At 42.9% G+C, this 15798-nt stretch overlaps 1 protein-coding gene across 7 annotated transcripts in view; it reads left to right on the top strand.

Moving 5' to 3' along the window:
- Window positions 1-15798, top strand: part of ARPP21 (cAMP regulated phosphoprotein 21) — a 468982-nt gene that overhangs the window by 280932 nt on the left and 172252 nt on the right. For 6 of the 7 annotated variants that reach the window (XM_087892466.1, XM_087892468.1, XM_087892467.1 and 3 more), the window contains 4 exons: window positions 2418-2623; window positions 6022-6088; window positions 8596-8629; window positions 11328-11381. In XM_087892466.1, the coding sequence (XP_087748592.1) occupies window positions 2418-2623; window positions 6022-6088; window positions 8596-8629; window positions 11328-11381 (361 nt within the window). The other variant, XM_087892465.1, reaches the window with a different exon arrangement.

Below are 15798 nucleotides of genomic sequence, written 5' to 3'. Positions count from 1 at the left end.
ACCAGTTCGCTTGTTCATGGAACACAGCTGTCCTGGACACAATGAACCTATTGTTGCTATCTACAAACCTGAGCCCCTTGGTGCCTGGTTCGTAACCCATAAACCTAAGCCTTCTGGATACCTTGTCCCCCTTATGGCGTAGTTGTTTTGGTATGTGTACATCAGCCGTTACTCCAAATACATGTAGGTGTCCTATTTGTGGCTTCCTATTGTACATCAACTCGTATGGGGTTTTGTCAATCACGCTAGACCATAGTCTGTTGAGCGTGTAGTTGGAATACACTAAGGCCTCTGACCAAAAATGTTGGCCAATTCCCGCATCTTCTAACGTGCACCTAACCATGGTTTGTAGGGTGGAATTCCTTCGTTCTACCACCCCATTTTGGAAGGCTGAAAACGGTGATGACGTGTAGTGTAGTATCCCCTTAGACTTGAGCCAATGTGTGAAATCCCTCGAGAGGAACTCTGATCCTCTGTCGGTCATTATTTGCTTTATCAGAGTGTTATGTTGAACTTCTACCCTCTTGTAGAACTCTTTAAATTTCTGATACACCTCGCTTTTGTGGTTTAATGTGTACACGAAACCGTAGCAACTGTAGTCATCCACAATGGTGAGGAAGTACCTTTTTCTGTATTTTATGGATGGCCTTAGGGGCCCCACTAAGTCCATGTGTACTAGGTTAAAAATGTGACTGGTGGTGCATGTTGCCTTCTTGGGCCTAGGCTTGGTTTTTAGCTTTGAGCATTTACAGACCGAACACTCAAGATAATTTTTACAGTCCTTTACTTTGATACCTTCAGTACATTTGGTCATTTTTTGGATAATAGGGAAGCTAGCATGCCCCAACTTTCGGTGTAACAGGTGGGCACAATCATCGTGGATGGGCTTGCCTATATTGGGTTTCCTCTGACTGTGTGGGTTGTGTTCGTGTACGCTGGCAACCCTATTTCCCTGGCCCCCTTCATCTACGCTATTGGTTTTGTCTTCTTCTGGTTCTGTGTTTGTCTCATCTATCTCTGTCTCTATGTTGGCGTTTATACTATGTACGTTGTTGCTATCGGTATGTAGGTATGGTAGCCCTCCTTTAACTACTACCTCTCCTATGTCCTTCCCGTTCCTACTCATAAGGGCTCTTCCTCCCTTGAAGGTTACCTCTATCCCTGATTCTTTGCTTAGTTTGAGGGCAGCTAGAATGTTGTGAGGTATCTCTAGGACCAGCAATACCCCCTCTACTTTTCCTATCCCTGGCAGGTAAGCGTTTCCCTTCCCAGTTACCCGGATATCACTCTGATTGGCTACCTTGACTAGGAAGTCCTCTTCTGTGAACGAAGAGAGTATCTGCATGTTATATGTAGAGTGATTGGTGGCTCCTGAATCTATAAGCCACATGGAGTCCTCTCTATCTTGGTGTGTCACTAGGGTGTGTTTCCCTACCCCATATAGCGACCCAGTTCGTCTGTCTCTGGAACTGTCCCTGTTTCCCCGTCTATCCCTTGGATTGGGAGAGTCCCTACATCTATATTTATTGTCTGTTGATTGTCTCTTCAGATGTCTGGCCCTGTGCTAATGTCTGTCCCTTTCCCTGAAGTTTCTGGGGCAGTCCCTTCTGTAGTGGCTTCTGGACCCACAATTGTAGCATTCTGCTGTGTCCTGTTGCCTGTCCTGAAAGTCTACTTTCTTTATGGGCCTGTGCTCTCTGCATGATGTGGGGCGGCTCTTCCTCAGATTATCTTCTGCTATCAACCTGTTGGTTAGGCTGTCAATGGATCGGTGTCCCAGGTTTAGTGAATCTAAGTGTGTGATAAAGTTATCCCAGGTGGGGTCTAGGGAATTAACTATCACGCTCTTCATGGTTTGGTCTGACACAATTTCCCCTCTCAGGTGTAACTCAGCCCTGGTAGCGTTTAACCCTAGCAGGTGTTCACTCATAGAAGCCCCTGGCCTAATTCTGGCAGAATAGAATTCTTTAGAAATTCTGGTTGTGGTTGCCATGCTCTCACTATAGAAAAGCCCAAACATTTTCTGCATTAATTCTGATACCGTTTGACACTGGGGTATATGGTGGGAGAAATACTGGAGAAATACTTACTACTGGATTAGTAAGTAAAAAGCCTTGTGGTGCAGGCAGTCCAGTTCAAAAGTCCATGGCCTTTCTGGGGGGTTAGTAATAAAGAACAATAAATTTTCCCTCAAAAAAACAACCTGGAGCTGTTGGCTCCACTCCAGGAGGTTAGACCCATCCATCCTTAACTTTGGGAAATCATTTGGTAAATTCCCTGTATTATTAGTTAAATTACTTACAGCAGGCGGCTGTCCATGGTTCTGAATGTGTCTATAGCCGCAATATGGCATGGGGATACTCGCTGGAAGTTTAAAAAGTCCTCTCTGCACTTTTTTTTTCTCTTTCTTCCTCTAGGCGAAACTGTGCATGTGCGAAGTCCATTTCAGCTCTGCAGTCGTCGTCGGAGGTTCTCGTTGCTGTAGCTCCCGCACAGAGGTCTCTCTCAGTCGGATAGGCCTCGGCTTTGACTTTGTGAGTCCAGCGGTGAGTCGAGGGTGGTCGGGTCATTGCGATGTCATCCGGAAGGAGATCCAGTCAGCTCGGGTGGTCTTGCATCAGCGGTGAGTATCTGGTCCGGCCTCTGCGCTCCAGCGACCGCGGCCTCTGCGATGGGTGTTGTCGCGTTCTCGTGGGGTACAGTGATGTTGATGGGCTGGCATCGGCGTCCGCATCCCTCATGTGGGTGGCTCGGCGCTTCTCCCCTTCGCCCCTGGTACCCTTTTGCGCTTTTGGCTTGTTTGGGGGGATTTTTAGTTCTGAGCCGAAGGCAGTGGTGAGGGTCCTTATGGCCTGTTCAATCTGCTGCTCGGTTGGGGGTGTCTCAAGGCCCGGGTCAGACTCCTCATCCCCATTGGGCTCGTCTTCCTCGCTGGTTTGGGGGGTGCATGTTTTTCGCACCGGCCATTTTGAATCTTGGCCTTCGATTGGTCAGTGGTCGGCCATCTTGGCAGGCTGCTCGTACAAAGATGGCCGCCATTCAAAATTTGGCACGAGATCGGGTTCTTCATTGTCGGTCGGGGCTTCGGCTGGGGGTGAGTTTCTTACCGAGCCGTGGTCATCAGTTTCTGGGCTTTGGTCGTGGTCTCCTCTCGCTGCTCCATGGTCTTGGAGGTCCTCATCAGCCATAGGTGATTTCAGCAGTTTCAGTATGTCGAGTCGGAGTTTGTTGCTCTCTTGTGCATCGGTTTCTTGGCTGATCTGATCTCCGGTCCCTTTTCCGTTGTCCATCGTTGCGGTTTTGGGGCTGGCCTTGGCCTTTGGGTCTCTCTGGCGTTCCCACCGGGAAGTTGCCATGAGGGGACAGCTGTGCCGCCATTCTTTTGGTTCGTGCTCGGGTGTTTGGGTTCTTCTTTTCTTCGGTTGCGATTTGTTCTTTTTGCATATCTTCTCGTTATTGGGTCATTAAACCATCCTCTGCTACCATCTTGTTATAGGGGATATAGACATGGAACCCTTGTCATGGACTGACCACTCACTCCTTCGCCTAGATCTTCGAACCGCGACCCCTCGCCGCAGGGAGGCGGACCCAACTAGATGGATCCGCCCCAGGCGCCTGATGGATCCTGATAGGTTCCAGACGGAGCTTGGGCCATTTCCTGAGGATCTAGCACATGACTCGGCCGAGGACCTGGTAGCCGCCTGGGATCGGGCGGCTGGTGGGGCCTTGGACCGAGTTGTGCCTTTGCGGCCTCTGACCCGATGCCGATCCCGGGTGGCTCCTTGGTTTACTGAGGAGCTGAGGGAAATGAAGCGCCGGAAAAGACGCCTGGAGAGCGGTTGGAGGGCCAGTCTCGCTGAATCTGATCGAACACTGGTAAGGTCGCATATTAAGACCTACCTAGTGGCGATAAAGACGGCAAAGTCTAACTACTTTTCCGCCTCTATTGCGTCATCAGGGAATCGTCCGGCCGCCCTGTTTAGGGTGACCCGCGCCCTGCTCCATCTGGGAGTGCGGGAGGATCCCTTAGAAGGCAGGGCGGAGGATTTCGGACAATACCTGTATGACAAAATCGCTCAGATCCGGGGGGATTTGGACTCTGACTGGGTAGATCAGGGCAGGGTGACGAGGAACAGTCTTGAGAATGTTATCTGGGAGGAGTTTGATGCTGTGACTCCCGATGATGTGGACAGGATTTTGGGGAGACTTAGTGCGGCCACATGTTTACTGGACCCGTGTCCCTCCTGGTTGGTACTGGCTTCCCGGGAGGTTACACGAGGCTGGCTCCAGGGCGTCATTAATGCTTCGTTGAGTGAGGGTCACTTCCCCGCTGCCCTGAAAGAGGCGGTGGTGAGGCCTCTCCTCAAGAAGCCGTCCCTGGACCCAGCAATATTGGCTAACTATCGTCCTGTCTCCAACCTTCGCTTCATTGCGAAGGTTGTTGAGAGTGTGGTCGCGCAACAGTTTCCACAATTCCTGGAGGAAACATCCTATCTAGATCCGTTCCAGTCGGGTTTCAGGTCTGGGCACAGCACGGAAACGGCATTGGTCGCGTTGGCGGATGATCTCTGGAGGGCTCGGGACAGGGGTTATTCCTCTGTTCTGGTCCTATTAGATCTCTCAGCGGCTTTTGATACCATCGACCATGGTATCATGCTGCACCGGCTGGAAGAGTTGGGGGTGGGAGGCACCGTGTTGCGGTGGTTCTCCTCCTTTCTCTCCGACCGGTCACAGTTTGTGTTGGCAGGGGGGCAGAGGTCGACCTCGAGGCCTCTCATTTGTGGAGTGCCGCAGGGATCGGTCCTCTCGCCCCTTCTGTTCAACATTTATGTGAAGCCGCTGGGCGAGATCATCCGTGGCTTTGGGGTGAGATACCACCAGTACGCTGATGACACCCAGCTGTACATTTCCACCCCAGGCCACCCCAACGATGCCCTTGAAGTGATGTCCCAGTGCCTGGAGGCTGTGCGGATCTGGATGGGGAGGAACAGGCTCAGGCTCAACCCTTCCAAGACTGAGTGGCTGTGGCTTCCGGCGTCCCGATATAGTCAGTTGACTCCATCACTGACTATTGGGGGCGAGTCTTTGGCCCCCACAGAGAGGGCTCGCAATCTGGGAGTCCTCCTGGATACACAGCTGTCCTTGGAGGAACATCTGACGGCTGTAACCAGGGGGACCTTTTATCAGGTTCGCCTGATTCGCCAGTTGCGGCCCTTTCTTGATCGGGATTCCCTGTGCACAGTCACTCACGCCCTCGTCACCTCTCGCCTTGACTACTGCAACGCTCTCTACATGGGGCTCCCCTTGAAGAGCACCCGGAGGCTCCAGCTGGTCCAGAATGCAGCAGCGCGGGTAGTGATGGGAGCAACATGGCGCTCCCATGTAACACCGCTCCTGCGCGAGCTGCACTGGCTCCCGGTGGTCTTCCGGGTGCGCTTCAAGGTGTTGGTTATCACCTTTAAAGCGCTCCATGGCATAGGGCCTAGCTATCTCCGAGACCGCCTGCTGCTACCGACGACCTCCCATCGACCCGTGCGCTCCCACAGAGAGGGCCTCCTCAGGGTGCCATCAGCCAAACAATGTAGGCTGGTGGCCCCCAGGGGGAGGGCCTTCTCTGTGGGGGCTCCCACCCTCTGGAATCAGTTGCCCCCGGAGATAAGAAGAATCCAGGACCTCAATGCCTTCCGTCGTTCCCTGAAAACCCATCTTTTTCAACAAGCCGGGTTGGCCTAAGAAGAAATTTTTAAAATTTTTAAATTCTTTTAATTAGTCTGTGATTCTTAACTTTCGGGCCAAAATTTATATATATTTTTAAATGTTTTAATATTTGTATCCAATGTTTTTTATCTTGGCTGTACACCGCCCTGAGTCCTCAGGGAGAAGGGCGGTATATAAATTGGAAATTAAATTAAATTAAATTAAATCTTGTTGCTAATCTTGAGGATGGGACCCAGTAACAGACATAGACTCATTAGTATTTAATCATATAGCCGTTTATTAACAATGGTCTTCTCATTACAGCAATCATCAGCAAGAACATCAGGAGCAGTGTGGGACAACCTTAAGTACCTGGGGGGCGGAGACTGAGGTAAGGAGTGGTCTAGGGGGGAAGTGGATGTATGGATTGTGTGAATTAACCCTTGCAGCCCTGGGCTATATGTACCTGCACGTGTGGGTGAGGCATTTACACGTGACAAGAATAAATTAGACTTCATTTCCAAGATGTTTTATAATCTGTCTGAATGGAAGTAGGAAATAGGTATTCTGGCAGTCCCCAAGTCTATATAAAAATCCTTTTACTTCATGGTGGAATGGAATAAGCCTGGAATAATGATGTTTCAAAGCAAAGATAGAAGTAAAGAATTATATAAATATACACACACACACATACACACAGAGAGTATATACATTCATTCATCTGATAACAATCTAAGGAAGTTCCACTTAGCATTCACTGAAATTAGTGAGAGTTTCATGTATAAGTAATCCTGCTGATATGTGTGGGTCCTAAAACAACTCTGTCTTAATACAAGTTAGACCTTTTATGCTATTTCTTGAATGTTGATTGTTTTCTTTTTTGATTTTACAGTAAATAAACTGTCAAGTTCATGCCTGAATACAAAGTGAACATATTATTTTCAAATCATTACATTCTCCTTATGTTCTTCTGAAATAATTATTTTCCGTATTCTTTTTAATTACTTTCTTTATAAGTTCCATGTTCCATTTAGGTTCATTTAAACTACTTACCTGTTTTATACAGGATCTATTTTGATTTTAAGAAATATCAAATGAAATTACATACATAAAAGCCAATATCTATGGATATAAAAATATGGGAAGGAAAATCATGTTTGAAGAATACATTTTTAGTGGGGGAAATTGCTTTAGAAATTTAAGAAATACATTTATAAACATATTCAACTTTCTATGCTATATTTCCCTATATTTGTGACTGGCGAGCAAGAAATGTAACAGTACTGTTAGTTAATACTTGCTATACTATACTAACATTTAGCAGGAAGCAAATGGATATGCTGCATATAAAAAAGCAAAGTGAATTTCAATATGATAATAATTAATTTGCTTCCTCTTTTTTGGCCGTTCCTTTTCCTTTCACTGACAGTGAAAAAGAAAAGCATGTCTTCTTGAAAATTATTACCATTAGGGTAGAGAATTACTTTTTACTTTTAGTTAGAGGAATTATGTTTTGTCTTACAAGAGAAATAAAAATTAATTCCACAGAATCAGCTATTCTAAACAAATTAACTGAGATAATTATTCATAGGAACAAGGAGTGAATATATTTTTCTGTTCATGTTCTAAACTACTTAAATGTAGACACTGCTTTTAGTTTCCTGAACTAAAACTATTATTAGTTCTGCTGCTGTAGTTTATCCCCTATGGGAAATCTGATATAGAATTTGTACCATTAGTAGAAATAACAATGGAATATTTGAACAGGGAAGTTACACTCTGTCTGTGGAACATCATACATACTATTACATTGTGAAATGAAATCATTGTAATGGTTTATTACAAATTAATGATCTGCTAGAATGAAGTGACATAGGTTCCTTCCTCAATATTATTTGAATTTATTTGAATGTCTAAACCATATGTTTTTTCACAAGACAGAACTAGAAATAAATATGAATGTTTTCTGTGATTTATCATTATTCTTTCATGAATAATTTTTCTATTTATCCTGTCAAAAAATGGAAATTTACAAAATGAATGGATTTTTATAGCAGTAGAATTTGATATGTCCCGCTAATGCCATTCAGCTAATTCTCTTACACACACACTCTCTTCTTTTGTTCAGATTTACTGCAATTCCAAAAATAATCTACCGCAGGCTTCGTGTATGTGAAACTAAAAGTCAAAAGGGAGTGAGAAATGGTCATATAACAATGAGTATAGACTTATTTTTCTATATAGACATTGCTACAGTAAAATATTCTTGCCAATGAGATGATTTTTTTAATCAAATGATTCTTAAGGAAAACAAAAAGACCTTTTTTATTCTATATAAAAATGTAGATATATAAATATAATTGTTATATAGTTATAGATTTAATTTCTCTCACAGTTTTACTATTCCGCATACAGCATTTATTCTGTTTCTTTTTTTCCTCATCCAGTGTTTGACTTTAATCCAGAGACAGTTGAATCATAAATTTCTTTAAAAGTCATGTTAGTTGCAACTTATTTATGGTATTGATTTGAACTGGGTAAAATGCATGACTAATTATTGTAATTTGCAGCCTTATATGAGCACTATATCAGAAAAGTAGCTCTGTGTCATGGCTTCTAAATAAATGTATAAGTACCTTATATTCATATGATCTTTTCTGAAATAAAATAATTCTAATATAGACTAATTCACAAAAATTGTTCTAATCAGGTCTTTTCTAAAGCAAATTTCTGGTATTGCTTGTCTGTCATGCATGGGCTGCAAGTTCATAGCACTTAAAATGGAAAGTAAATCTGCATTTCAGAGTTGTGGTGTGTGTGTGTGTGTGTGTGTGTGTGTGTGTACTGTAAGTAGTAACTCAATAATTAAATCCAAATTGTTTTCCTTCTGTTTTTCAGTTTGCTCTCATGAAAATCTTTTTATGGATAACAGGTAAATATATACATATTTTATATTAAATTTAGCATATATGTTTATTTCTAATAATAGGGAAATATCTTTTACCTAATATATAAGCATCACCCAAGCATTTTATTGCAAATGATTTCTAAATCTGTCTAAATGATTTCTCATTTAGAGAAATCTCTATTTCTCATGCAGAGAAATACCATTAAAATGAATAGGAGTTTACAAATTTCCATAATTCTAATCTCAATTCTTTTGTAATTATTTAACCTGGTAGCTATTTTACTTTATTCCTTGTGAAGATAATCTGTATGAGATATTGAATTTCAGAAGAAAGGCTAGATAAAGTTCACCGTTAGACCAAAATAAATATGCCACATTTTCTCAGATACAAAGAAATTTCTTTAATTATGAAAAAAAATACTCTTTATTATTTTTATTATTAAAAGTAATAAATGTCCTAATACTATAAAAATGTATTCTTGTGTCACTTTGATGCATTTTCTTATCGAGTCTTTGTAGTTAACAAATCTAATAAAAAGGAGCTTATTGAAAAGTAAGAAAGTAACAAAAGGTGTTTATGGTCACATTTACAAGTAGCAAAACAATAGTGATAAAATGTGGCTATGGTATTAGAAGTATCATGTATGTATCCATTGTTAATTTTAAAAAAGCAATTATTTTCTTTTCATTTTCATTTAACAAAATGAAATTCAATGTAGAGAAAAGTAGGTTTTAGACTTAGGCAAAAAAAAAAAAAAACCCAAATTTTCTTGGTACAGATTAGGTGAAACTGGCTCAATAGCAGTTACTGTGAAAGAGATATTGGAGTCCTAGTGGATGGTCACTTAAATACAAGTTAGCAGTATGTGGCGGCAGCCAGAAAAGCCAACACAATCCTAGGTTGCATTAAAAGAGAGAGAAAATCAAGAAGTATTAGTACCACTTTATAATGCGTTGGTTAGACCACACTTGGAATAGTGCATGCAGTTTTGGTCACCATATTATAAAAAAGATTTAGAGACTCAGGAAAGAGTGCAGAGAAGAATGACAAAGAAGATTGAGGGGCTGGAGGTTAAAACATATGAAGAACGGTTGCAGGTTTGTTTATCTAGTGAAAAGAAGGTGTGACATTATAGTAGTGTTCCAATATAGAGGGGCTGCCACAAAGAATAGAATAGAATAGAATTCTTTATTAGCCAAGTGTGATTGGACACACAAGGAATTTGTCTTTCGTGCATATGCTCTCGGTGTAGATAAAAAAAAAAATACATTCATCAAGAATTATCAGATACAATACTGAGGGATAGTCATAGATTACTAATAAGTAATCAAATCATATTAGGAAGCAAATAAAACAATATAAATTGTAAAGATACAGCATGTGTAAATTGTAAAGAAGCAACATGGTTATAGTCATAAGTGGGAGGAGATAGGTACTAGGAAGGATGAGAAGAATAATAGTAATACAGTCTTAGTCCAAAAAATTGTACTTGTGTTTAGTTGTTCTGGTGTGCAATGCCCTATAGTGTCATTTTGAGAATAGAAGTTGAAACAATTTATGTCCAGGATATGAGGGGGTCTGTAGATATTTTCACAGCCCTCGTTTTGACTGGTGTAAGTATATAGGTCCTCAATGGAAGGCAGTTGGTAGCAACTGTTTTTTCTGCAGTTCTAATTATCCGTTGAAGTCTGTGTCTGTCTTGTTTGGCTGCAGAGATGCAGATAACAGACTCAATAATTCTTCTATAGAACTGAATCAGCAGCTCTTTGGGCAGTTTGAGCTTTCTGAGTTGGTGCAGAAAGAACATTCTTTGTTGTGCTTTTTTGATGACGTTTTTGATGTTAGGTGTCCATTTTAAATTTTGAGATGTGATAAAACCTAGAAATGTGAAGGTCTCTACTGTTGATACTGTGTTGTCTAGTATTGTAAGAGGTGGTAGTATAGGAGGGTTTCTCCTAAAATCTACCACCATTTCTACGGTTTTGAGTTCAAGATTGTTCTGGTTTGCTCAAAATTGTTCTGATTGTTCAGAAGAGGGAGTCAACATATTTTCCACAGCACTAAAAGGCAAGTTGTGGATGCTCCATCACTGGAGGTTTTTAAGAAGAGACTGGACAACCACTTATCTCGAATAGTAGAGGGCCGTGATGGCGAACATGTGGCACGTGTGCCTGAAGTGACACGCAGAGCCATCTTTCTGGGCACGCGAGCTGTCGCCCAATTCACCTGCAGGTGTGCATGCACGCACGCCCCAGCTGTTGTTTGGGCCTCCAGTGCGCTTAGCTGGTCTTCGAACCTCTCCTGTGCATGCGTGCGCATTTGTGCATGCGCATGTGAGTACCTGTGCGCAGCTCACACATGCACAGATGGCATTCATGTGCATGCATTGTGCAAGCAAAAGCCATGCACATGCACAGATGGTGTAATTGCACATGCAGCGCACAGGGAGCTTCGTGAAAGCTGCATGCATGCACAGATAGTGTGGTTGCACGCGCAGCATACAGGAGGCATGCACAAAAGCCATGCACATGTGCAGATGGTGTAGTTGTGCGCAGAGTGCACAGGGGAGGAGCAGCACGCAAGCGAAGTGTGTACCTGTTTGGCACTCGGTGAGTAAAAGGTTCGCCACTGGTATAGGGTCTCCTGCTTGAGCAGGGGATTGGACTAGAAGATCTCCAAAGTCCCTTCCAACTCTGTTATTCTTTTATTCATTTTTATCAGGATCTTGGATAATAGCATGTACAATGAAACTGTCAAAAGAAGACAGCTCTTCAGGTATGCAGTTTGAATTTAAATACATATTTACAGTTTTATGTTATGAAATCTTGTATTTTGTATTCGTTTAAAGAGACCAAATTCATACTGAAAATAAAGAATGAAAAACAAAACAAACATACAAACATGAAATTTTAAAGTGAAATACAAAACTATTTAACTTTTAAACTATGTTAAACTTTTATAGAGTGGGCTATGACTAGGTGTGGATAAGTTTTATTCTTGCAAAATTCAAACGTCTTTGATTCCAAGTACTTTTAACACTATTTGCATTTAATTAAAAATACATAATAATATTTGCATATTTTTATTTATAACTCTCTATAGTAGTGTTTTCCAATTTGAGCATTTTCTAAATCTGCTGACCTTAATTCCTGGAATTTCTTTACATATATTATTCTCTAATATAAGTACTTCTGAGCATAAATTTCATAGTTCTGATCTTTTTTGCTTATTTTTTGTCTCAGCCAAACTAGCAAATAGCAAACGTAGCTGTATTTTTTATGATTCTTAAAAAACAACAATGCAATTGTAATACTAAGATTGGTATTAAGAAACTGAACACAGCACAAGTAAAAGTTGTGCTGTCCCTCTGACTAGCCACAAATGGCTTGCTAAATATCCTGATTTTATTGTTACATTGTCTGAACTAAGTAACTCACTTCCATCCCCTGTCATATACATACCAGCTTCAATTGATCTTGTTGAGATTTTCCTTAGCTCTAAGATAAGGAAGAATGAAGTTGATCTAAGTATTTGGTTCTGAATTGTCTTTGTATTCCTTGATGTCATAGGGATAATAGAAATAGTACAGGGAAGACATCTGGTAGTCGGCAAAGCAGTACAGATAATGAATTGAAATGGACTGATTACCAGAGGCCATGGAGCAGTACAGTCTTAGACAGTTCCAGTTGCAATTTGAAGCCAGCTGTAATGAAGACAGCAAGTTTTGGTGAATAACTGTTCTGAAAAGAGGAGATAGATCATCAAGTAACAGGAGTAATGGCAAGCCTCCCTGATAACGAACAGGAAGCGAAGAGCGGGGGGAGGCGGTAAGTACGCCAGCTTCATCCAAAGGGAGGGGGGAAAGAGAGAGAGAGAGAGAAAGAAGACAAGAAAGAAAAAGAAAGAAAGAAAAAGTGGGAAGGGAGAAAGAAAGAAAGAGAAAGAAAGTAAAGGAGGGAGGGAAGGGAAGGGAAGGGAAGGGAAGGGAAGGGAAAGTGAATGAGATATATATGGATGGATGGATGGACGGATGAGTAGAAGAAGGAAGGGAGGGAGAGAAGGAGAGAAAAAGGAGAGGAAGGAAGGATCACAAACCCTGACACTAGACCCAGCTTCAGAGGATGCTTTGAAATAGCACAGCAATCCAGGGCTGGAAGGGACCTCGGTGGTCATCTAGTCCAACCCCCTGTTCCAGAAGGAGACCTTATATCATCTTGGTTATTTTGGTGCCTCTAACACAGAAAAATTCCCAGAAAAGGAAAGGAGTTTACTAGGCAAGGCTGCCATGCAGAGGAAGGCAGATATAGTCCTCGATTTACAACAACAATTGAGCCCAAAATTTTGGTAAGGGTACCCCTCAACTTACTGTATGTCCACCATTGAGCCTTGAATCACTGTTGCAAAGGGAGACAGCTGTTCAGTGAGCTTTATGACTTTATGACTTTTTTTACCACTGCTGTTAAGTGGATTATTGTTTAAGTCATTAAGATGATGGTTAAGCAAAGCTGGCTCTCCCAGTGACTTTGCTTGTCAGACGGTCACAAAAGGGAAATCACATCATGTGACCCCCCCCCAGGACGCTGCAACCGTCAAAAATGCGAGTCAGTTGCTACGTATCCAACTGTAAATCATGTGACCATTGGGTTACTGCAATGGTCATAAGTATGAAAAATGGTCAACAGCAGCAATGCAACTTTGAATGGTCACTATACGATACGGTCATAAATTGAGGACGACCTGTACTGTTTAACAATTTGATGGCAATCCTTGACTTATGACCGTCATGGCCAGCCTTCACTGATGTCGTATGTCCGTACCTAAGATGGCGGGGGGAGGAGAGCAGCAGCCCAACTGCAGGATCAGGTGTGGGGTGGGGAGAGAGCAGAATATTAGTTTATTTGATTATTTTCTTCATCTGAAAAGGGGGACTGTTTTATCTCCCCACCCTCAAAGTTCCCATATTAACCAACAGATTGCCCAGATTGCCGGTGAATATGGCAACCGAAATACTATTGATTACTTGTGTTTGACACAATTATGAAATAGACTAATAAAAGCTTGTTTTAAGTCACCCTGTTTCTTTTTCTCATCTATTACTTCTTCGATGGTGTGTGCTTCTAGATGCGATGATGTGTATTCAAGGTAGCGTGAATATCTAAGGCAGTGGTTCAATGAGAGGGGAAGTCTGTAGCCCCCATTGCTTCTCCAGTTTGGGGGAGAAGGATTCCGTGTTCATTAGCTGAATATTTACCATCATGCAAGTCACTTGCTGCCTCTCTGCCAGAATCTCAGGCAGTGATTCTCTGGGAGGGAAAGTCCCAAAAGCTTCTACCGTAAAGACCACAACTGCTGGAATTATCCCCTGCAAATGTACCCTTACACCTCTGGCGTCTTAAGTTCTCCTGAAGTGCTATTCTAGATGCAGTGTTTGTTTATTCAGGAAACAGGTTGTTAAGCGTAAAGGGGAGGCAAATCAAAGCCAGAGCAATGTAAACGCCCCAGGCAAAACAAAACAAAAAATGTGCTACAAAGGAATTTCCTTTTGGTCCTCAAACCTCCCTCTTGCATGTAGCTCAAAGTCTTTCATAGGAACTTCAATGTGCATATCTTGATATCAAGAGCGATGGTAAGAAAGGTCATAAAGTGGGTGAAAGCTCATTGAATAGCTGTCTCTCTTAGCAACGGAAATTCAAGGAAGCCAGATTCACAGAAAGGGCATCACCGGACCAATCCAGTGATGCCCTTTCCATGATGTCTAAGTGTCTGGAGGTGATGGGGGTTTGGATGGGTAGGAACAGGCTCAAACTCAACCCCTCCAAGATGGAGTGGCTGTGGATACCGGCATCCCAAGACCTAGTGGCCCCATCATTTTTGATGGGAGGAGAGATGCTTACTCCCTCTGAAAGGGTTCGCAACTTCGGCGTCCTCCTGGATTCGCGGCTGTCTTTAGTACACCATCTGACAGCTGTGTTCAAGGGGGGCTTTTGCACAGGTTCACCTGATGCGTCAGTTGCGACCCTACCTAGACAGGGATGCCCTTCACACAGTCACTCAGGCTCTCGTTATCTCTTGTCTGGACTACTGCAATGCCCTCTACATGGGGCTGCCCTTGGGGTGCACCTGGAGACTCCAACTGGTCCAGAATGCAGCTGCATGGGTTATCACGGGAGCTTCCCGATACTCCCGGGTTACATCTCTCCTGCGCAAGCTGCACTGGTTGCCGGTGGTCCTTCGGATCCGCTTCAAGGTTTTGGTTTTGACCTATAAAGCCCTTCATGGCATGGGCCCGGGATATTTGCAGGACCACCTCTTACTGGCCTCCCACCGCCTAGTGCACTCACATAGAGCTGCCCTCCTTTGGGTGCCGTTGGCCAGACAATGTCGGCTGATGGTGCCCAGGATGAGGGCGTTCTCTGTGGCTGCACCGACCCTCTGGAACTAGTTACCCACCGAGCTCCGGACGACCCCTAATCTCCGTTCCTTCCACAAGGACCTGAAGACATGGCTCTTTAAGCAAACTGGCTGAGTCTGTTCTGGGAATTTTAATTTAATTGTGGGTTTTAAACTGAGTTTTAATTGTTAATTTTAATCGTATTTATTATTGTTGTTTTTATTGTGATTTTATTGCTGTGAGCTGCCTTGAGTCCCTCAGGAGAAGGGCGGCATATAAATTTTAATAAACTTAAACTTAAACTTAAACTTAGAGACTGTGTGACTGACTTAGTGACTGTTCAAGCTACAATGGTACTGGAAAAAGGGACTTATGACTGTTTTTCACATTTAATGACCATTGCAATATCCCCATGGTCAGGTGATCCAAATTCGGATCCTTGGCAACTGACTCTTACTTATGATGGTCTCAATGTCCCAGAGTCACACAATCCCCTTTTGTGACTTGGCCAACTAAGTCTATGGGAAAGCCGGATTCACTTAATGACCATGTGATTTAGTTAAGAGCTGCAGCAACGGTGACAAGAAAAGTTGTAAAGTGGGTGAAAGCTCACTGAACAGCTCTCTCTCTTTGCAATAGAGATTCGAGGCTCAATGGTGGACATACAGTAAGTCAAAGAGTATCCTTACTCTTCCCTTACAAGTGTGTCAATCACCGGTAATCTGGCAGGTCTTTGTTCTCAAATTCTCAATCTGGCCCACAGTGATTGACATCCACTGTTGGGATGGATTGAGTAAGATG

The sequence above is a fragment of the Pantherophis guttatus genome, chromosome 4 (genome assembly GCF_059756535.1).
Source record: "Pantherophis guttatus breed Tessera chromosome 4, ASM5975653v1, whole genome shotgun sequence".
Taxonomy (NCBI): Eukaryota; Metazoa; Chordata; class Lepidosauria; order Squamata; family Colubridae; genus Pantherophis; species Pantherophis guttatus.
The sequence above is the reverse complement of the archived record's forward strand: the minus strand, read 5'-3'. Positions and strand labels throughout refer to the sequence as shown.